At 40.7% G+C, this 24,243-nt stretch overlaps 1 protein-coding gene across 1 annotated transcript in view; it reads right to left on the reverse strand.

The window, feature by feature from the left end:
- Positions 1–2,548: 2,548 nt before the first annotated feature.
- LOC134357346 (protein eyes shut homolog) overlaps positions 2,549–24,243 on the reverse strand; it is a 352,502-nt gene continuing 330,807 nt past the window's right edge. The window contains exons 8-9 of the mRNA XM_063068797.1: positions 6,295–6,492; positions 2,549–2,742 (exon numbers count right to left, since the gene is read on the reverse strand). Of these exons, the coding sequence (XP_062924867.1) occupies positions 2,549–2,742; positions 6,295–6,492 (392 nt within the window). The remainder of the gene's footprint in view (positions 2,743–6,294; positions 6,493–24,243) is intronic.

The raw sequence follows: 24,243 nt of genomic DNA on the forward strand, positions 1-24,243 counted from the left end.
GGCTCGTTATAAATAAATGAAATAATGATTTGGAATCTCTTTTGGTGGTATTTGTTGAGTGATAAATATTGTTCTTCACACAGGGAGAACAGAATTGTAGCTTGTGTTTGAAATGATGCCATGGGATTGTTTTGCTCCCATCTGTGAGTTAGATAGTTTTCATCTGAAAGACATTGCCTCCAGCAGAGCTGTATTGCTTGAATAAGGCACTGGAATGAGCAGTTGTAATCCCAGGAGTGTAACACAATCTCCTAGCCTTCCCATCTGGGTACTGATGAACCATGGGTGGCATTGACCTTCAGTTTCTTCCGACCACGTTCAGCTGAGCTGTTTCTGTCAGTTCTGTTCTCCTCACATCCAGGTCAAGAAGCTCAAGAACCAAGATTGAGTTAGATATGGCCCTTGTGGCTACGGGGATCAGGGGGTATGGAGGGAAGGCTGGGGCAGGGTTCTGAGTTGGATGATCAGCCATGATCATAATAAATGGCGGTGCAGGCTCGAAGCGCCGAATGGCCTACTCCTGTACCTATTTTCTATGTTTCTATGTTTCTAATAAATAAAGTGATATACACTCAGTAGCCACTCAGTAGAATTTGGTGTGGTCTTCTGCTGCTGTAGCTTATTCATTTCAAGGTTTGATGTGTTGTGCATTCAGAGATTCTCTTCTGCACACCACTGTTGTGATGCATATTTATCTGAGTTACTGTCGCCCTTCTTGTCAGCTTGAAGCAGTCTGGCCATTCTCCTCTGACCGGTCTCATTAACAAAGGTTTTTTCCCCACCGATCTGATGCTCACTGGATGAATTTTTTTGTCTTTCGCACCGTTCTCTGTAAACTCCAGAGACTATTGTGCATGAAAGTTCCAGGAGATCAGCTGATTCTGTGAAACTCAAACCATCCCATCTGACACAAGTGATTTCTCTCCACCGTCAAAATCACTTAGATCCCATTTCTTCCCAATTCTGATGTTTGGTTGGAAAAGCAATTGAACCTCTTGACCATATCTGTGTGCCTTTATGCATTGCATTTCTGTCACATGATTGGCTGACTAGATATTTTCATAAATGAGCAGCTGTACCTAATAAAGTAGCCACCAAGTATATTTCTCTGTTTTGGGTGGATTTAACAGCAGTGCAATTAGTTCTTAGTTACTGAAATGTGAAAATAGTGAATCCCCATGAAGCTGATAATACTGTTTGCTTTATGCACAAACATAAAGTATATGCACACATAGAATAGCAAGGAGCATCTTCCCATAGCAAATGTGTTCAAAAGTAGAATCTGGGTTTAAGGTAAGAGGTTTGGAGGGGATATGAGGAAAACCTTTTTCATTCAGAGGGTGATTGCAAACTGCTTAGTGAATTGTGTTTTTTGGTAATTGATGGGGGGGTGGGGAAAAGATTTTTATTAGACACAAGTTAAGGAATCATGTGGTAATACAGCACTCAACAGGCCGTTGGGCTCATGCTGTTCATCTGTTCGTGCTGACCAGTAAGTACCCAAATATACGAATCTCATTTATCAGCAACTGGACTGTAACCTTCTGTGCCTTGGTAATTCAAGTGCTCATCCAGATACTTCTTAAATGTTATGAGGGTCTCTGCCTCCTGCACTCCCTCAGCAGTGCATTGCAGTTTAATATCTTTTACTTTCATGGTAGGAGATGTTAAACTGCAATCGATCAGAGAGATACATATTTATACAGATGTTATTAAACAATGATAATAAACAAAGATGGGTTTTTCACATAGAAAGGGATGAAGGTAATTTTGAAAAGAGAAAGAAAAACTTCCCCTAACTCTTCTTATTCTCTATTTGATATTAAAACTTATTAGAAAGAAGGCAGAAAAAGTTACTCTAATGCAGTATGGAATCATGTTTTGATAGCCCTTCCTAACTCGCCCTTTCCTGCTGGTATATAGTCTAATGGGAAATGGCGGCAATAGGGAAGAAACAAAGGACAATAAACCAATTTGCTGAACATTGTTTTCTCTGAAAACTGTGTTGAACAAACCTAGATTGACTGTCACAGAGCAACATGCTGACACAGGACAGATTTAAAACTGAGTACCTCCTTCTTATGAGCACGGAGCAATTGACCATGACCGAGAAGATTCACCAATACTAGTTCAACATTAACATATAATTGTACCATGAATCCTTACTGCCTCTTTAAAGCACAATTACCAAAACATCCAATAAATCCAAAAGAGAAATATCTTCATCCAGAGAAGAGCGAAAGTGTAAAGCTTGCGGCCACAGACTGCATCTGAGGCACTGAGCATCTGTGTATCCAATGAGAAGCGCAATGAATAAATGAGAGAAACAAAAAATAGTTGGACACAGTGGTATGAAAAGAGATGGAAGAAGGCTCACGTGGACCATGAGCAATGATTTAAGTCAATTAAGTTGAATAGTCTGTTTCTCAGCTGCATTTTCTATGTAATACATGAGACAGAATCTTCTTTAGCCAGCAGTATTATTGTTATTATGAACCTTGCAAAATGAACTAATGTGCCACCCCAGTTATGAAAAACAAAACCAGTGTTACTGATTAGGCTGACATTGAAGGTTGGGAAGATGTGATCTTAGATGAAGAGGCATGTTGCCAAGACTAACCAGATGGCGGTCCACACAAGTGGAGTTGTTCTCACACAAGTTGTTGAGGCAGTCATCGATGTTCTGGTCACATCGCACACCAGCAAATCCAGGGCTACACAGGCAGTAAAACCCATCCACCACTGTAACAAAGACATAAAGAGGAAAATGTATAGAGGATAAAGAGGAGTCATTGTAACTCAGCATGGCCAGCCTTGCTCTATTTAACATTCTTTCCACATAGTAAGAATGCTGTATTATTTGACTCCATTTGAAGAAATATGTTGAATCCTGTTTCAATTCGTCATAATCTTCCTGGGCTAATGATCAGAGTCTTCTCCACTCTTTTATCATTAACGATGTTCAAATAAATGTGCGGCATCTTTGGAACATTACAGCTATGCACAGTACTGATGACAGCTTTAATTGCACTTCTTAGCACTGTGGATTTATTGCAATCCCACATAGGTCCCTGGGTTCTCTATTATCGCTACGATTTACCGTGTAATCTGTGCTGTCACTCTGTCTCTGCACATGCCGATGCACTTCATCTCATTAAATGCTCTAGATCCTCCGTGACACCAGCCTTCTTCACTACCAGTTATAAAGGGCAACTGGCTATTTCATGCTTAAAACCATGAGGCAGACCTTTGTCTGTCATAATGAAACACAGGTAAGACCTCAAAAGGTCAAGCAAGCAGCTTGTGTGACTTCTGTCAAAAATGACAAAGCTCCTCCCGAATCTGACTCATACTTTCATCTGTTGCAGAAGCCCTAAACAAAAACACGGCTTAACAACCGTTAAATACACACATTCTACAGAAAGATCCCTCTCTCTCTCGCCCTCTCCCCTGCACTCTCTTTTTACCTTTATCTCTCTCCCCTTCTTTCCCTCTCTTCCTCTCTCTCTCCCCTCTTTTTCTCTCTCTCTCACTTTCCCCTCTATCCCACAATGTTACCTATTGTTTTATTTTAGGTATTTATTCTGCCAATTTTCAAACATAATTTTAAAATCACCACAAACCTGGTTTAAATATCCTACCTCAGCATTAAAACATTAAACTCATCAAGGACAGTGTGCTGCTACATTCTGTGGGTTTGAGCATCAGAAGCAAACAATTGAAATCTCATTAAGATTTTTCTCATTAGCTGTGTTAGTGACCCATGGAAACATGAAGCGCATTGCCAGGAGTCACATCAGTTTGACAAAGGGACTATAAGAGAAAATTCTGTATCAAGATAAATTTGTGTTAATTTATCTGCTGCTTCCCTCCCAGAACCAATCGGACATTAAACTAGATTGAGCACAATTTGGATACCTACACTTCAAGATCACTCTCATCTCCCCCAACAGTCAAGGATAAATCTCAAGGACATTGCCATGTTTTACAAAGTGATCATGATTTTTTAAATGACTAAGAAATATATTGCTTTGTTGTTCTTTTAAACACTGCTATTTACCAGTCATAAAATTGCAGAAGGTGACTAAAAAGAAACTGACTGTGATAAGATGGAGACCAAAAGATGTTGAATGATTTTGGATTCCATCCTGACACACATCCCCCTTTCCACCTTTCACCATCTCCGCAATGGAAATCATATCCTATATGTAATACTTTCAGCTTTTCTGATCTCTGAGTTTTGATGAAAGATCCCAGTGTTGAACATTAATTGACCAAAAACCCATAAGACATAGAAGCAGAATTAGGCTATTTGGCCCATCGAGTCATTTAATGATGGCTGATGATTTTCTCCCCTCCTCAGCCCCACTCCCCAACCTTCTCACCATAACTTTTGATGCCCAGTCCAATCAAGAACCTATCAAGATCTGCCTTAAATACACCCAATGACTTGGCCTCTGCAGCTGCCTATAGAAACAAATTCCACAAATTCACCACCCTCTAGTTAAAGTTATTTCTCTGCATCTCCATTTTAAATAGACAGTCTCTATCCTGAGGTTGTGCCCTCCTGTCTTAGACTCCCCCATCATGGGAAACATCCTTTCCATATCTACTCTGTCTAGTGCTTTCAACATTTGAAAGATTTCAATGATTTCATCCTTCTTTATTCCAGTGAGTATGTGGACTACGGGATTAATGGAATTGTGGCTAAATTTGCTGATGATTCAAAGATAGGTGGAGGAGTGGGTAGTGTTGAGGAAACAGAGAGCCTGCAGAGAGACTTACTGTAGGTAGTTTAGGGGAATGGGCAAAGAAGTGGCAAATAAAATACAATGTTGGAAAGTGTATGGTCATGTACTTTGGTGGAAGAAATAAACGGGCAGACTGTTATTTAGATGGGGAGAGAATTCAAAATGCAGAGTTGCAAAGGGACTTGGGAATCCTTGTGCAGGATACCCTAAAGGCTAACCTCCAGGTTGAGTCGGTGGTGAAGAAAGTGAATGCAATGTTGGCATTCATTTCTAGAGGTATAGAAAATAAGAGCAGGGATGTGATGTTGAGGCTCTATAAGACAATCGTGAGATCACACTTGGAGTATTATGTGCAGTTTTAGGCTCCTTATTTTAGAAAGGACATACTGATGTTGGAGAGGGTTCAGAGAAGATTCACGAGAATGATTCCAGGAATGAATGGGTTACCATATGAGGAACGTCTGGCAGCTATTGGGCTCTGTTCCCTGGAGTTCAGGAGAATGAGGAGGGATCTCATAGAAATATTCCAAATGTTAAAAGACCTGAACAGATTAGATATGGCAAAGTTACTTCCCATGGTAAGGGAGTCTCGGGTTAGAGGGCACAAATTCAGGATTGAAGAACATCCATTTATTACAGAGATGTGGAGAAATTAAATCAACAGGAATTCTGCAGATGCTGGAAATTCAAGCAACACACATAAAAGTTGCTGGTGAACGCAGCAGGCCAGGCAGCATCTCTACGAAGAGGTGCAGTCGACGTTTCAGGCTGAGACCCTTCGTCAGGACTAATTGTGGAGAAATTACCTTAGTCAAAGGGTGGTAAATCTGTGGAATTTGTTGCCACGAGCGGCTGTGGAGCCCAAGTCATTGGGTGCATTTAAGGCAGAGATAGATATGTTTTTGATTAGCCAGGGCATCAAAGGGTATGGGGAGAAGGCAGGGGAGTTGGGATAACTGGAAAAATTGGATCAGCCCATAATTGATTGGTGGAGCAGACTCGATAGGCCAAATGGCCTATTTCTGCTCCTATGTCTTATGGGCTTATGGTCTTATGGAGTACAGACCCAGAGCCAACAAACACTTTCATTTCCAGAATCATCCTTGTGTACCTCCTCTAAATCCTCTCCAGTGACAGCACATCTTTTCTTTGATGAGAAGCCCAAAATTGTTCTCAATACTCAAGGTGAGGCCTCTTCAGTGCCTTATAAAGCCTCTGCATCACTTGTATTCCAGACCTTTTGAAATGAATGCTAGCATTGCATTTGCCTTCCTCACCATCGACTGAACCTGAAAGTTAACCTTTAGTGTGTTTTGCACAATGGTTTCTCTCTCCACAGATGTTGCCTGATCTAAGATGCATCTCAATGTTCTCTGCTTTGATTTCCGATTCCTGGCAACGCAGCATTTGGGTTTGCACACGGTGGATGGATTTCAGTGGAGGGAGTGTTACAATACAGAGAATCTCTCAGAAAAATAATATCCAACAGTGTAGCAGAGGGGATCACTCTATGCAAGTTATTGGCTAATCAGCTTGAACTCACTGTCATAGCAGGATCCTTGGAGACAGGGGGAAGAGCTGCATTCATTCACGTTGATCTCACATCGTGGACCAGTGAAACCTCTTGTACATGTGCAGCGGAATCCCAGGGGGTTTTTGTCCAGATCCATTTCTTCCACACACACCGCACCATTTTTACAAGGATTTGGCACTTCACAGGGTCTAGATGCACAGTTGAATCCTGGGGAAATAAATGGTTGCAACCTCAATAAAACAAACCCATTTCCTCACACTTATACCACTACCAATCCATTGCAGAAGTAGCTTACATGCTTCTTTCCAAATAATTTTCAAATTATTTCCCTTAAACATTCTGTTCGTGGACTTGCATTTGCATGGCATATAATCAACAGACATTTTCTTGCATTAAAACTAAATAGCAATTTAAATTAAACAGCACACCACAGTGGGAGTCAAAACATCAAAATGATCAGATAATTTGAATTAAGTGCCTTTGAATTGTAAGGAAACTATAAGTAAGAAACTGATCTAAAAATTATTTCACAGAAAGAGTAACATTATGTTAGTCATATTTTCAACATAAAGACATAAAAATACTATAGTCCTAACTCAAAGTCTCTGAATTTGTGAGAAGCTACTTTTCCATATCCTGCGACAGAATGCAACTGTGGATATACAAGCAGCTTTGGTTAGTAATCACATTTAATTTGTGTAAATATATACTAATGCACATCATTAATTAATTATGGAGTAAGAGAAATGAAAACTATTTATAAATGTTTCCAAATGGAACAAATAATATAGAATGGAATCCAGATGGAGTTGGCCTTGAATATCAGTTTAACAATAGAAAGACATTAGATGAAGCAGGTGTAGGCCATTTGGCCCCCTGTGCCTGCTCCACCATTCAGTGGAGTCATAGCTGTTTTTTTTACCTCAGCACCATTTTCCTACACGAACTGCATACCCTTAAAATACAAAGTTCTACCAACCTCTTTCTTGATCGTACTCACAATTGATTCTCTACAGCCCCATTGGGTGGTGACTTCCATTCTGAACTACCCTCTGGGGAGGAAATTCATTTTTATCTTTGTCCTAGGCAGCTAAACTTTTATTTTGATTCTATGACTCTTGGCTTCCTACAGTCTAAGCAAGGGAGACATCCTTCCTACATTTACCCTGTAAAGCCACGGTAGCATAATGGTCTTCACAATGTTATTACAACTTGCGGTGTTCTAGAGTTCAGATTTCAGTAATGCCACCATTCTGTAAAGAGTCTTTAGATGTCCTTCCCAAGGTGCTTCAGTTTTTTCCCACAGTCCATAGACATACCAGGTAAGCTAATAGGTCATTGTAAATTGTCTCATAATTAGATTAGGGATATTCGGGTTTGCTGGGCGACCTGGCTGGAAAGGCCTGAAGGGCCTACTCCATGCTATATCACTAAAATTTAAAAAATCCTCTTCTAAATTAACAGCAGGGATTCATCATCAGTCACTTGAAACAGGGTCTTTCCAAAAAACAACATTGATTATTCCTCTTTTCTTGAGAGAGTTGCCAGTTGAAATACAGAATTCCAAATATACGTGGCCAAGTGAGACCCTGCAATGTGAAGCAGCTCAAGGTCAGCCACATATAAATATCAATGCTACAATTTGTACCTACTCTTCACACCACTGTTGGAATACATGGTTATTTGAGTTACTGTTGCTTTACTGTCACCTTGAACCAGACTGGTAGGAAATTTAGAAGCATATTCGTCTTAAATATAAACCCTATTTTTATCATTCCATTAGAATCTATTTATTTACATATTGATGCACTTTCTAAAATAATGGCGAGAAAGTATTTTAATTTAATTCTGCTTGTGCTAAAAGAACATATTTATTTTTATATTTAATTTACAATGAATACAAGGTCAGCACAACTTTTTACCAACTTCTGTAATATGTGAAATTCCAGAATTTATTTCAAAACACACAGTAAATGGCATTCTTGCATCAAAATCCTGACTCCCTGTGCTTTCACAAAATAATAATCACACTTTCAACAGAATGGAACTATGCAAAGAAATATCATGCATTCAACACTTCATAAGGAATCTACAGTATATCTTGTGTCCTATTTTGAATGGGTGGGCTGCTCATCCAATTTCAAATGTCTGAGGAGAGACCAAATAGAGGAGAACTGCATATATCTCATGCCATTCTCAATAATTGCAAATGTTTTCTATCTGTTTTTCAGTTGGGTACAGACAGTCTGGAGCCGAAAATGACCCCCAGCATTACTGAGACCTGAGTAAAGAGTGGACAAGTTTTGAAGAACAACCTGAAACAAGCTGGCTACTTACTGGTCAATAAGAATGGCAAGGACAGAATTATATGAGTCACAGGCTTTAAGGCGAAGACAAACTTTGTATCCCCTCACTTCCCATGGATAGTATTTGAATGGAACCAGTGATGTTCTTTACATCAAAGGCTAGGAACACTTTAGTGGACTAGAATGCATATAAAAAAGGGGGTGGCAATTACCATTGTGGTATGTGCAGCTATAATTGTGAATGTTCATTGCACACTACTTTTGGAATCTGATCTCACTGCAATTAATAGAAACAAGTTTTGGATGCAAGGTATAAGGCATTATAGTCACAACATGAGCACATTGTGAAGGTGGATGCATGTCTATCCTAAGGTCTTTCTCCCCAAGCTTCTGTGGAATTTTCTATGATGCTGTATGAGTTTAAGGAACAAAACGAAGCAAACATTCTCCATTTTGAAATGGTTAATTTTTTTCCCCATATTCATTGACCCACTCCTCATCCCTCAAACTCAATAGCTTTCATTAAGAGGATTCTAAATTTTCACTACCCTTTGTGTGAGGAAATGATAGCTGACAACACACCTGAATGACCTTCCTCTAATGTTAAGGGAATGCCCTAAATTAGGAAGAAATACCTCACTGTCAACCCATAAAGCTCATTTTATACTCTTGTAACAACACATCTTAATCTTCTGCTAATGGCTGGAGGAAGCCAATCAGCCTGGAAATTCAGACTGTTACAAGTTACCAAACATCTCCCAGTCCAATATCCTTTATTTAGTATACACATCCAATTATTATCATTAAATCATTAGAGCCCTGATGTTTCTCTGGGTGATTTGAAAATTAGCTTTCTTTGTTACACGTACATCAAAACAAACAGTGAAATGCGTCACTTGCGTCAAATCAAATCAACAAGGACTGTGCCGGGGTATCCTGCAAGTATTGCCACGCTTCTGGCACTAACATAGCATGCCCGTGTCGCACGAAGCCTAACTCGTAAGTCTTTGGAATGTGGAAGTAAACCGGAGTACGCGGAGGAAACCCACGCGGTTACAAGGTGAACGCACGAGCTCCTGACAACCAGCAGCAGAGCTGCTGTTCCACTCCACTCACTCCCCCCATCCCAATGACAAAATTCTTTCACATATTAAGCAGGCTGTAACGCCTGCTGTAATCGCCTCCTATGATGATGATTTCACTGCCATCAGCATACTATCCAGATATGCAATTTCTGACAGTAAGCTGGAAGCTGTTCAGTAACTTGCGGCAGTCCAGAATGCAGGGCTAAAGAGCTTTTTACAAGTTCTGATTAATGATGATGGATTTGCCACCCATTTAGACCAAAGATTTCACATCGCATCTGCAGATGAGGCCTCCGTCTCACATCCGTCATCTTCCATCAGCCTGGAAGGTTACTTGCTTCTGCATGTCAGGAATTTTCTTCCAATTTGATCTCTGCAAACACTGACTGTCATACATTATACAGAGATATTAGCCAGCATATTTCCTCTAGTAATAACCCAAATGATTATATGTTATCCTCATATTAGCTGCAAAACAGAAGTAAAACGTTTCTTTCTGAATGCAAGCAATTAAGTAAGCATGTGATGTCAATCTTTAGAGAGAAGTACAAAATTTGAGAACTTTGAAGAATTCTCCCTTGTAATATTGGCCGACAGGCACTGTTAGAGCTATTTGATTAGTTTTGCACTGCAGTTTTGACGACTTTGCTATGTATGAAATCATTACACATGCAATGCCCTGGTTCAGATGGTTCCTATTTTTTCTTTGTGATGCTTTTCTGTTCTCTGTGTAAGCTGCTTGTTTGGGTTACTGGTGAAGATAAGAGATAGGAGAAATGTGCACCATCCAATGGGGATGAACGGATTCAGGGGAGGTTTCTCTGGTGAGGGTCACTAAGGTTGGGTTTGGGGCTTTTGAGAGGAGAGAAAAGAGAAGAAGCTGGAGAGAGGAGGTTGTAGGAGTCGACCCGGAATGGAGCCGGGATTCGATGAAGCCCGGGGAGATCAAAGGAGGATCGGCGAAGGGGAAACCGTGAGCTCCTTGCACACATTAGACTGTTTCATTTAAAATGGGCCCTTTTCTTTTTTTGCTTTTTCTTCACTAACACTTTAGTCAAATTAAGAATTATTAAACTAAATCTTTTAATTGGATGCAGTATACTGTCTGTTATTTCACTGTACTGATTTGTAACAGGGTAACAAATCACACAGCATCTACACAAACAGGGGGATTTGGGGGGGGGCTTGCACTTCAATTTCCCACATTTGGTGGGGCCAGAGGGTGTCTTCTCTGGACTTACACAGCCGACGAAACCAGTGTGTCATACACCATTTTCTACATTAATTCATGTTATAGCTGCAAATACGGGTGTTCCCAACTTGGGGTCCGTGGACCCATCTGTTAATAATAAGTTTGATGGCATAAAAGAGGTTGGGATCTCCTGCCTTAACATGTCCGGAGGTCATGAAAGGCACAACAGAACTGTAGGGATGTTATTCCTTAACCTTTACTGTTCCGCCCTTAAGTTTTCATACTGTTCTCAACTATGACTGGAGTAGAAAAGAAGGGTCTTTGTTTTGTGGTTAACATACACATCCTGTACCTAATATCATGGCTAGTGAGTGTATGTTCATGATACTCTGCTGCTGTGGCCCATCTACTTCAAGGTTCAATATGTCATGCATTCAGAGATGCTCTTCTGCACACCACTGTTGTAATGTGTGATGGTTCGTGTCGTGTCTGTGCACAACTACATATATATTAAATAAAAGCACACACGCGCGAGATGGCTTTAACTGGTGTACTCACATTGCAGTAAGAGAGAGAACAATACTCATGCATAGACAACAGTACATGAGCAGACAATAGATCAATATGTAAGTGCTAAGGGGGGAGGGTCATTGCTCTAAAAGAAATAGATCCATACATTACACTTCCTCCTCCTTTAGATTAATGCAACATAAAATGGTATATGTACAAAACATTCAATTTCCCTTTCATAAACCCATATTCCAAATAAACACGCTTTCATAATAACAGTCCATAACTAACTCCACCGTTCTAAAGGTTCAGTCTTTTGGGTAGTGCTCTGTTTCTTTCGATAGCGCCTCTGGTTTTGGGGAGTGGTATCAGGTTTGGCAAGTGTCTTGTCAATGATAACATTCTCATCATGCATCTGGACCTATGGAGTGGTATCCGGTTTGGTAGGTGTATTGTCTATGACAAAGTTCTCAGCTTCCGGTGTCACATTGCTGTCAGGGACATCGTCACTGAGAGGTAAGTCTGGTGATTGTAATGTGTCTGTCTTGTTGGTTGCAGTCGACTCAGGTGTGTTCTTGGTTGACCTCTAGTATCTGCTCCACATGACGTCTCCATGTCTGATTTCCAACATTTACTGTGTACATCAGTGGTCCAGTTCTTCAGCTATCCTATCAGAAGTCCACTTGTCTTCTCGGTAATCACATACTAGGAAATCCTGTCCAATCTCAAAACTCCTTTCTGCTTCACTTGGCAACTGGCTGAACTGTTTATTCTGTACGATCCCTCCAGAGATCTGGTTTCAGGAGGTCTATGCGAGATCTCAGAATCTGTTCATGAACAGCACTGTAGGTGTTTGTTTTTGTGTATCAGAGTTCTGATATGCAAAAAGGAAGTTGTTCACCTGGTGCTGTAGAGAAATGTCCTCCTTGTCTATTGCTTTAATGGACTTCTTGAAGGCATAGATAAACCTTGCAGCTAACCATCTTTGTCATGTTGTCTCGGGTGAAACGATGCCTGTGCGGATGCATTTTGATCTTTTTGGCATCTCAAATAGTTTTAGATCTTAGATATGTTTTTAGTTCTTAGATCTGTTTATCTATTCCCTTCTCAAAAACCTTCTCATTAGCAGTAAGCATTTGTGACCGGCCTTTGGTTAGTACTACAAATTGGGTTGCAGTTGCCTGTTGATGTCATACTGTGAGCTTTGATTGAGTGCTAGTCTAGTTGAATTTTTCTTAACCATTCACATCCAAAAAGTGTTGTCCCTCCACTTTTCAATACACAAAGCTCTAACTGTTGTGTTTGGGCTTTATTTTCAGTTTGCTTTGAGAAACACTTTTTTGCCTGTGTAAGACTTTAGCATCACTGAAGTCTTCCGTAATAGTATCTTATAAAACAGTCTGTTGTAGTCAGCCTCTGGAATTATGGACAAAGCTGAACCTGTATCCAGCTCCATTTTCATTTTTACATCAGACACATCTCTGACGATCCATATTATGTTGTGACCTGCTTTAGTAATACTATACAGTTCAGGGCATGACAGTTTACTTTCGTCAGACTCTTAAGTTATCTGATTCTGTTTTACATTCAGCAACTTTATGCATTTGCTTGGTTTTCTGAGACTTTTCACTCAGTTGTGCTTTTTGTCTACCTTGTATTTTATCTCTATGTGTCCTTGTCTCTGACATTTTCTGCAGACTTTACCTTTGAATCTACTGTCATTTGCATCATGGGGGATTTGCCACATCAATAGCATCTTTGGTTTTTTGCACTGTTCAGGGACATTTTGTGAAGTTCGCATTCTAACTTTCTTTTTCTGTAATTCTGCTGCATCCTTTGCTGCAGCCTTTAACAATATTGCAATGGTTAATGCCAGTTCTAAGTTAGGTCTCTTTCTGTCAGTAGCCTCATCTGAGTGCTTTGACTATGCATGTCACAAACAAACATGTCCCTTAATGCATCAGACAGTCCTTCCCTAAAGTCACAGTGCTGGAATAGTTTGTGCAGTTCTCCACTGTATTCAGAAATACTTTCATCTTTTGACTGGTTCCTTTTGTAAAATCTAAATCTCTCAGCTAATACCTGCAGTTTAGGACTCAAGTGATTTTCTAAAATTGTACAGGTCTTGTTTGCAGGTGTTAGATTAGATTAGATTATGAAGACACGTAGTCCTCTTTTATTGTCATTTAGTAATGATACATTAAGAAATGATACATTATTTCCTCTGAATGTGATATCACAAAACATGGGACAAACCAAGACTGAAAAAACTGACAAAACCACATGATTATAACATATAGTTACAAACAGTGTAACAAAACACGGGACAAACCAAGACTGAAAAAACTGACAAAACCACATAATTATAACATATAGTTACAAACAGTGTAACAATACCGTAACTGGATGAAGAAGTCCATGAGCACAGTAACGTTCAAAGTTTCTCAAATGTCCCACATCTCACGCAGATGGGAGAAGGAAGAAAAACTCTCCCTGCCATGCCGACCACAATCCGACTCTGAGTCATCTGTAAACTTCGAGCTCTGATCAGCTCTCCGACACCGAGCACTGAGCGCCATCTCTGTCTGAACAATTCGACCTCCTTCTCGGTCGCCAAAAGCAGGCAAGGCCAGGGATTTTGAGGCCTACTCTCCGAAAGATACCCGACCAAACAGAAACGACAGCAGCGAACAGGCATTTCAGAAATTTCTCCAGATGTTCCTCTGTGCTTTCACATCCATTCTCTATCAAATCAGAATTGTCCACGGCCTCTATTTAACAGATACAATATCATTTTTCACCGGGGGGCTGCGCACAGGCAGGCACACCGCCATCTTCTCCTTGCACCCTTTGAGCTCAGAAGTGCAGGGGCTTTCTTTTGCTCCTCCACATTGTTCGTGTTACAATACAGTTCAACCCTCTTGATTTATGACTCCCAGCCTTTATTAGCACTATCAAATTTGTCACCACGTTATTTTCACTTTAAATTCAGCATGTCTCTCACCATGTACAATGCAGGCAGTTACTCATGCCATCTGTGATGGCATTCTTGTGCTCTTTAACTCTTGCTGTTTCATCCCATAACTGTCTGATCATTTGGACATTAAGATTTGTACTCCTCACCAATTTGTTGTGTCTGTGCACAACTACATGCATACTTAATAAAGGCACACATGCGGGAGATCAGGAGATAGCTTTAATTGGTGTATTCACGTTGCAATGGGAGAGAGAGAGAGAGAACAATGCACATGTGTAGACACCAGCGCATGTACAGACAACAGATCAATATGTAGTACTGGGGGGGGGGGGTGGTGGTCATTGTTCTATAAGAAATAGATCCATACATTGCAATTTGAATTGCTGTCATCTTCTTGCCAGCTTGAACCAGTCTGGCCACTCTCCTCTGATCTATTTCATTAACAAGGTGCTTTGGCCACAGAACTGTCGTTTACTGGATTTTTAAAAGTTTTTGCTCCATTCTCTGCAAACTTTAGAGACTGCTGTGCGTGAAAATCCCAGGAGATCACTAGTTTCTGAGATATTCAAACCACTGAATGTGACCTTGAAAATCAGTCCACTGTCAAATTCACTTAGATCACATTTCTTCTCTATTCTGATATTTGGTTGGAATAAAAACTGAACCTCTTGACCATTCCTGCATGCTTTTATGCATTGAGTTACTGCCACATAATTGACAGATTAGATATTTGCATTAATGAACAGGTATACAAGTGTACCTAATAAAATGACCACCGACTCTATGTAGCAAAGATATGTGTAGGCCATTGGTGTCTGCAGTACAGACTGGGAAAGATGCCAGAATTACATACATCGTGGCAGAAGTGAATATGAAAACGTCATTGGAAAATTTTGATTATTGGACAGCATGCACAGAAAACTAATAAAACTAAAGAAGGATTTCAAAGAGAAGCTAGTGTCAGAGATGAAGAGAGATAGGATTCAAGATTGTTTATTGTAGAGGTGAATAAAATGATTGTTACTCCAGATCTGATGCAGCATAAAAAGTACATTAAATATAAATATAAAAGCAAACCCATATATCACAAATAATAATTACTGTTGAGTGAGGTCGTTTTGAAGTTCAAAGCACATTATTATCAAAGTATGTATACTATATACAACCTTGAGAATTGTCTCCTTACAAGTAGCCACAAAATAAGAAAATGCTATGGAACCCATTTAAAAAAAAAATCATCAAACACCCAATGTGCAGAAAATGAAACAAATCATGCAAACAATAAAAGTAAGCAAATAACATTCAGAACTGAGGTTCATGGAAGTGAGTCTACAGCCAATTAAGGAGCCTATCAGTTGTAGGCCACAGCCTCATTTCAGTGCAGAGACAAGTAAACCTTGCAGAACAGCGCTCAGAACCTGTACAAACCACACCACTGCCACCTTGCATTTCTGAGTCCTCCGTTCATACCACAAAAATGCCGGATCATACAAGAAGTTCAAAAGCTCAACTCTGAAAGGGAAGTTACAGGGTATTGATTGCAGTGATCATATCTGAGAAAAAATGTGACTAGTGGAGTAACTTATACATTAATACAGATCAGCTTATATACATAGATTGACAAGAATTTGGAATGGAACCTGGGAACACAAAACAGCATTATTAGGCTTTGTTGAGTATCTTAGTTTCAAGATGATATGAGTGAGAAGGCAAGAAAGCTGGTGCTGTGTAAGGCAGAGCTGAGAGGCAGGAAGTGGTAGAACAATATTAAAGTAAATCTCACAACCTAGTTATTCTTATGTAGCAAGTGGGATAGTGGGAAACTATTGGAAAAGGTGGCAATTTTGGGATATGTGGAAAGCAAAACACGGAACTAAAAGATTGTTGAAGGAACAATGCAGTCTTTAAGGATGTAATACTGAGGCATTATAAGGCATTGATTTGACCACATATGAAGCATTGTGAGCAGATTTGGGCCCCATTTCTAAGAAAGGATATGTTGGCATGGAGAGGATCCAAAGGAGATTCACAAGAGTGAACCTGGGAATGTTAGTGTTAGAGCATGAGAAGTGTTTGGTGGCTCTGGGTCTATACTCACTGGAGTTTAGCAGAATGATGGAGCAATCTCATTGAATATTGGAAGGCCAAGATTGAGTGGATGTGGAATGGATGTTCTCAATAGTTAGAGAATCTAAGACCAGAGGACAAGTCTTCAGAATAGAAAGGCATCCCTTTAGAACAGAGGTGAGGACAAATTTCTTTGGAGTTTGGAGTTCTTTGGAGTTCAACACCAACACACGTGTTAGGTGGGAACACGTGCACAGAAGGGAAGGACACGGGGCATTTCAAATTTAGTTGAGTTAGCAAGGGTTGGAAAATAAGGGGTAGTGATCCCCTATTAAAAAATGTTGGCTGGGGGGTACGGTGGAGGAAAAATCTGGGAGCCACCACAATACTGTTTGACACTGAACCAGTGTGGATAACTTCACTAATCTCAACACTGAACTGATTCGACAACCTATAGACTCACTTTCAAGTATTCTCCAAATTCTTGATTCAGTAATATTTACTTATTGATTATAATAATTATTATTTATTTGTATTTTCACAGTCTGTCTTCATTTGAACATTGGTTGCTTGTCAGTCTTTGTGTGAAGTTTTTAATAGATCCTATTGTATTTCTTTGCTCTGGTCTGAATGTTTGCAAGAAAATGAATCTCAGGATAGAAAATGGTGATATGTGTACATGAATAATAAATTTACTTTGAACTTTGACACTATGCAATTAAAGGAGTTCCGAATAGCCTGCAGATTTCAGTAAGTTGCAATGAAGGAATGAAGGATAATGTATCCTTAGTAGACTGCAGGGCAATTGACCCTCTTGTGTTTGGTTTCTCATCGTCGGAGATTATCAGCCTTACTGCTAAAATTGTAGTTTCATCTTTCTTCTATTAAATCACAGCAAATAATAACCTTTCATTGTTTTTGTTGATGTTTGAATAACCGTGAAAGCTGGTAAGTGCATCTCTAAGTTTTCAATCAAGTGTCATTCAACAGATGATTATTTCCACCTAGTTTACATTTGAAATCTGCATCTTGGACAGTTAAAATGCAGGCCCATGATGAGTAGCAACAGGCGGCAATGGCAGCCCTAGTAACGAGCAATCAATACATGCAGAGTACAGCATTCGCATTCTGCAAGCAAATGGACTTTCCAACTAAACCGTCACCGCCAACATTGCTGCACTAATTTCAGAACATAAAGTCAATATTGATGAGATGATCCTGAAAATTCAGAATAGACACAACAAACAAACAAAAAAAAACTGGCTGTGTACAGCATGTTTGCTAGCATCTGTGTAGCCAAAAAAAAAATACAAGTTATGACATTTTGGACAGTGACAATGCCAAAACCCTTGTTATCTCTGTACATTTTGGATGGTGACAATTCCAAAACCCTCTGTACAGATGCTGAGAGCTTTGCTAAATACTTATAGGTTTCTAACTCAATACGAGTTGTGACCATGGCCTCATCTCCACCTACCTGCCTTTTCCCATAACCCCTAGTTCCCCTACTATGTAAAAATCTACCCAAATTTGTCTTAAATATATTTACTATATCTCCTCTCATTCTTCTGAATTCCAGACAGACATTTTAATTCTGTGTTCCTCCAGCTATTAACTCATTAGCTCTTGGGAATAATAAAGAGAAACTATCTAAACCTCTCAAGATTTCAATTCAAGTATGTTCACAAATCTTGTTGCTTTTCCTGCTCAAAACACCAAGCAGTAGTGCGATGGGGGGAACAACAAAGAATCTGCTTGAGGAACTCAGTGGGTCATAGAGTCCTTGATCACTACATCACCACAACAGACCCTTTAGACCACCTACGATGTGCAAAACTATTATTCTGCCTTGTCCCATCGACCTGCACTTGGACTATGGCCCTCCATATCCCTTCCCATCCATAATTCTCTTAAATGTTTAAATCAAATGTGCATCCACCATTTCCACTGGCAGCTCATTCCACACTCTCACCATCCTCTGCATGAAGAAGTTCCCTCTCAGATTCCCCTTAAACATTTCACCTTTCACCCTTAACCCAAGACCTCAGCTTCTAGTCTCACCCAACTTCAGTAGGAAAAGCCTATTTGCATTTACCCTATCTATGCCACTCATAATTTTGTATCTCTGTCAAATCTCCCTCATTTTCCTATACTCCAAAGAATAAAGTCTTAACCTACGCAACCTTTCCCTTTAACTTAGATCCTCAGGTTCGGGCAACATCCAAGTAATTTTTTTTTGTACATTTGCAAGCAGCATCTGTAGGAACAAGAGGAATTGCCGATGTTTGGGTTGAGACCCTGCATCAGAACTCCGGATTCCAGCGACTGCAGTCTCTATGTCACCAGTGAAGCTGTGGGATACTGGTCTTAGTGCAGTTAGGAATCATGGGATGTGGAAGTATGTGGTAAGGCAAGGGTTACCATAATGGCCAGGCAAGGAGAGACTGCAGATAGCCCAGGAAAGAAAGGTCTTTGAAGAGCATAGCACACATTCCTGGAGCTTTTTCACTTATGAGAGTTGGGGTAAGAACATAATGGAAGGAGGCAAAACATACACCGCCCCAAATAAGGAAGAAATGCTTTAATAATTTCCAAGTATCATCAGTTACTAGCTTGTTGCTTCTATTGACTTTCAGCACCTGTTCTGTGAGTGGTGATTGATCGTGCAGGTAAAGAATTCAAACATAGAGATATTTTGTTTAAAATTGGCAACTCTCTATTCAGATTTCAGGAAACTGTGGTGGCAGAGGCTATGCTGTTCTCCTTGTGCACAAGTAAATAAACTGTGATTGACAATCGAGTGTGAGTTTTCAGAGTCCAGGTAATTGGCAATGACAGGATCTTGCAAGGTTAAGAAATTGAACACTAAGGAGCCTGCTTCAATTTCCTGTTTGTTTTACTTAAATTGAATATTCCCAGCTGCAGCAGACAGGGAAAAGTAAGCAGTCCCATTACATCCTGTACTCAGAGTAATAAAAAAAAGCATTGTTCATTGCTGGATTTAATCTACATTTAGAAACAAATTGCTGCTATTTTTAATATTACAGGAGTTCTGTTGGTTGAGGTGAAGAGAACTGCATGAAGCATAATTTGTTCTTGAGAACATGCGCGAGTCAGATTAAATGTGACAGCTGGCATCTGCACATTATAACCACAAGTCCACACACAATGAAAAGGACAACAGGGGTGGCACATTGCTGCTGCTAGTAAACGTGCTGCCTCACAGTTCCAGCGACCCTGGTTCAATGGTAAACTCAACTTCCGTCCCTGTAAAGATCCTACCTTCTCCCAGTGGTAACCTGAAATACCCCAGGATGCTGTAGCTTGTCAATAGTGTGAACTTGATCAGTTAAACCTCCTGGGGAGTGAAGGTCTTGGAACAGGTGGGGGGAGTGTTGAAGGGAATGCAAGGAAAACAAAACGACTTGTGCCTATGAACTCCTGTCAAAGGTGAGGCCTTCCAGGTGTGGTGACACTTCACCTGCGAGTCTGTTGGGGTCATATACTGTGTTCGATGTTCCCGGTGTGGCCTCTTGTATATCAGTGAGACCTGACATAGTTTGGGAGACCACTTCACCGAGCATCTACACTCCGTCTGCCAGAACAAGCGGGATTATTCCCAATAGCCACCCATTTTAATCCCACTTCCCATTCCAATATGTCCATCCATGCCTTCCTCCACTGTCAAGATAAGGCCACACTTAGGATGGAGAAACAACACCTTATATTCTGTTTGGTTAGCCTCCAACCGGATGACATGAACATGGATTTCTCAAACTTCCAGTAATGTTTCCAACTCCGCCCCTTCACTATTTCCCATCCCCTTGTTGCTCTCTCATGTTACCTTCTTGCCTGCCCACCACCTCCCTCTGGTGCTTCCCCCCACCCCCCGCTTCTTCTCCTTCCATGGCCTTCCGTCTCTTTCACCAATCAGCTTCCTAGATCTTTGCTTCATCCCTCCTCCTCTAAGTTTCACCTATCCCTGGCGTTTCTCTCTCCCCTCCCCCACCTTTCAAATTGACTCCTCAGCTTTTTTCCTCCAGTCCTGCCGAAGGGTTTCAGCCCGAAATATCGACTGTACTTTTTTCCGTAGATGCTGCCTGGCCTGCTGAATTCCTCCAGCATTTTGTGTGTGTTGTTGATTTGTGTCAATGAATGCCCGATGGTCATTCTGGACTCAGGAGGCCAAACAGCCCATTCTGTATTACTCTATCTGACAAGAATGGCACAATGTGGAGGTTTACAGTAGAGCATTGATGTAGATTTAGATTTACATTGAGATGTATTTATCATGAGTATTGAAACATATAGTGAAATATGTAATTTGTGTAAATAACCAACTCACCTAAGTAGATTCACATACACTGGGACCCAACTTCCCCAAATTCTTGCAGAGATTTGCAGACTTAATCTCCAGCCATCGGGCCTCGGCTGGATTTCTGATTGACTTTCTGGCTCCAATGTGGACCCCATGTTGACCTTTGAGTTTTGATCTGGGAAGCCTAAGTTTACAATGAGAGTTCATCCTTCCTTAAGTGCTCATCACTTCCTTAATCTAACTGTGGGTCCGTGTACATTCTACTTACAGAAGGTCCTTTGGGAATGAGATCTTATTTGCTGTTGAGAATCCACTAGACTAGCCAGTGTTGCAAGAGGAGATTACCTGCCAGTGCTGCCTGAGGAATACTCCCCCAAGTATAAAACAAAGATCTAGAGGCTTGGGCTTGTGGCTTTGGGCATCTGCATCACCTCATCCTTCAATCGCTAGGCACAAATCAGTCATGTTACTTCAGGGTGCAAACTTCCTCAGCATTTTAAGGACACCATTTGATTAAGATGAAACAGTACACTTAAAGCTCTTAAACAGTGCTGTATGCCGAATGAAAGGTGCCAACCAATCACCATTTAGGAGGGAGATTGAAAATTTAGCTGAGTGGTGCTACAACAACAATGTCTTGTCAGAAAGGAACTGATTTTTGACTTCAGGGGGAGGAAACAAGAGGTTTATGAGCCAGTCCTCATTGAGGAAAGCACAACAGCACCTCTACTTCCTTAGGTATCTGCGAAGATTCAAAGGTTCAAGGGTTTATTTACTATCAAAGCATGTATCCATACACAACTCTGAAATTTGTCTTCTCCAGATAACCTCGAAACAAAGAAAGAAAATGAAAGTTATTCAGAGAGAAACAACAAACCCACTCCCCACACAAAAAGAATGAGATTCCGATCATTAATCCTCAAAACTCCTCTCTTCGCACAGAACAGAAAGAAAACATCCACCCTCAAACAACCCCTCCCTCTAACAGAACATCAAACCTCAAATTCCCTCCCCTCACACAATGAAATGGAAAAGAAATGGGTGATAAAAACACAGGATATAAAAACCATGTCTGAAAAAGTCCAGTCCATAAATGTAGAAATATGATGCCATCCTCCAATATCACTGACATTCATCAAAAGAGAGAGACACCACACGAGGCAGAGACCTACCCGCCTGGCACAGCGAACCACACAGCGATAGGCCGACCGCAGACTTCTCTGCAGTGATCAAAAGGAAGGCAGTCAGTGTTAAACTCTCGATTGCCTCCCCTACTCGCCTCAAAGTCTCAATCTTCCTTGATGATTTAATCACCAATTAATAGATGCTTTTATCAGCAAAACATCTAAAACTTTCACATCTTCGGCATGATGTCTAAAACATTGACAAACTTCTGTAGATGTGTAGTGGAGAGTAAATTGACTGCCTGCATCACAGCCTGGTATGGAAACACCAATATCCTTGAATGGAACATGCTATAAGACATAGTGGATACTGCCCAGTCTATCATGGGTAAAGCCCTCCCCACCGCTAAGCACATCCATACAGTGTGCTATCAAAGGAAAGCACCATCCATCATCAGGTTCGCCCCCTACCCAGGCCATGCTCACTTCTCACTGCTGCCATCAGGAAGAAGGTACAGGACTCACACCACCAGGTTCAGGAACAGTTATTACCCCTCAACCATCAGGCTCTTGAACCAAAAGGGATGACTTCACTCAACTTCATTGCCCCAGCTTTGAAATGTTCCTACAACCAATGGACTAACTTTCAAGGACTCTTCATCTCATGTCTTCAATATTTATTGTTTATTTATTTGTTATTGTTGTTACTATTATTTTGTCTTTTTTACTGTTTTTACAGTTTGTTGTCTTTTGCACATTGGTTGTAAACCCTGTTGTTGTGGCCTTTCATTGATAATGGTTATTAGATTTATTGAGTATCCCAGGAAAATAGATCTCTGGTTTATAGATGGTGACATATATGCACTTTGATAATAAATTTACTTTGATTTTTGATTAGCTTCATTTGACACATGTACATCAAAACAATGGAACATATAGTTGCATCCATGACCAATACAGTCCAAGGATTGTGCTGGGGGGCGGCCTGCAAGTGTTGCTACACATTTGGCACCAGTATAGCTTACCCACAACTCATGAACTCTAACCCTAATTACGTAGATTTTTACAGACAGACCCTTCAGTCCATGATGTTGTGTCGACCGTGTAACCTACTCCAGAAACTGCCTAGAATTTCCCTACCACATAGACCACTATTTTTCTAAGCTCCATGTACCTATCTAAGAGTCCCTTAAAAGACCCTATTGTATCCACCCCTACCACTGTTGCTGGCAGTGTATTCCATGCACCCAGCACTCTCTGAGTGAGAAACTTACCTCTCAAATCCCCCTTGTACCTACTTCCAAGCACCTTAAAACTATGCCCCTTGTGTTTAGCCCTGGGAAAAAACATCTGGCTACCACACGATCAATGCCACTCATCATCTTAGACACCTCTATCACATCACCTCTCATCCTCCGTCACTACAAGGAGAAAAGGCCACGTTCACTCAGCCTGTTCTCATAAGGTGTGCTCTCCAATCCAGGTAACAACCTTGTGAATCTCCTCTGCACTTTCTCTATAGTATCCACATACTTCCTGTAGTGAGGTGACCAGAATTGAACACAGTACTCCAAGTGAGGTCTAACTAAGGTCTAATATAGCTTTACCATTACCTCATGGCTTTTGAACTCAATCCTATGGTAGATGAAGGCCATCACACCACATGCCTTCAACTTGCACAGCAGCTTTGAGTGTCCCATGGACATCGACTCCAAGATCTCAATGATCCTCCACACAGCCAATAGTCTTACCATTTATATTATATTCTGACTTCAAATTTGACCTTCCAAATTGAACTATTTCACACTTACTTGGGTCTAGCTCTATCTGCCACTTCTCAGCCCAGTTCTGGATCCTATCGATGTCCCGCTGTAACCTCCGACAACCCTCCGGGCTATCCACACACTTCTAACTTTTGCATCATCAGCAAATTTACTAACCTACCCTTTTACTTCCTCATCCAGGTCATTTATAAAAATCTCAAACGGGAAGGGTCCTAGAACAGATCCACTGGTCTCCGACCTCCGTGCAGAATACAAACCATCTACAACACCCAAACAACAGGAGTTCTGCAGATGCTGGAAATTCAAGCAACACACATCAAAGTTGCTGGTGAATGCACCAGGCCAGGCAGCATCTCTAGGAAGAGTTACAGTCGACGTTTCAGTCCGAGACCCTTCGTTCGGCCTGAAACGTCGACTGCACCTCTTCCTAGAGATGCTGCCTGGCCTGCTGCGTTCACCAACAACTTTGATGTGTGTTGCATCTACAACACCCTTTGCCTTCTGTGGGCAAGCTAATTCTTGATCCATAAAACAAGGTCTCTTTGGATATCATGCCTCATTACTTTCTGAATAAGTCTTACATGGGGAACCTTAT

The sequence above is a fragment of the Mobula hypostoma genome, chromosome 2, assembly GCF_963921235.1.
Source record: "Mobula hypostoma chromosome 2, sMobHyp1.1, whole genome shotgun sequence".
Lineage (NCBI taxonomy): Eukaryota > Metazoa > Chordata > Chondrichthyes > Myliobatiformes > Myliobatidae > Mobula > Mobula hypostoma.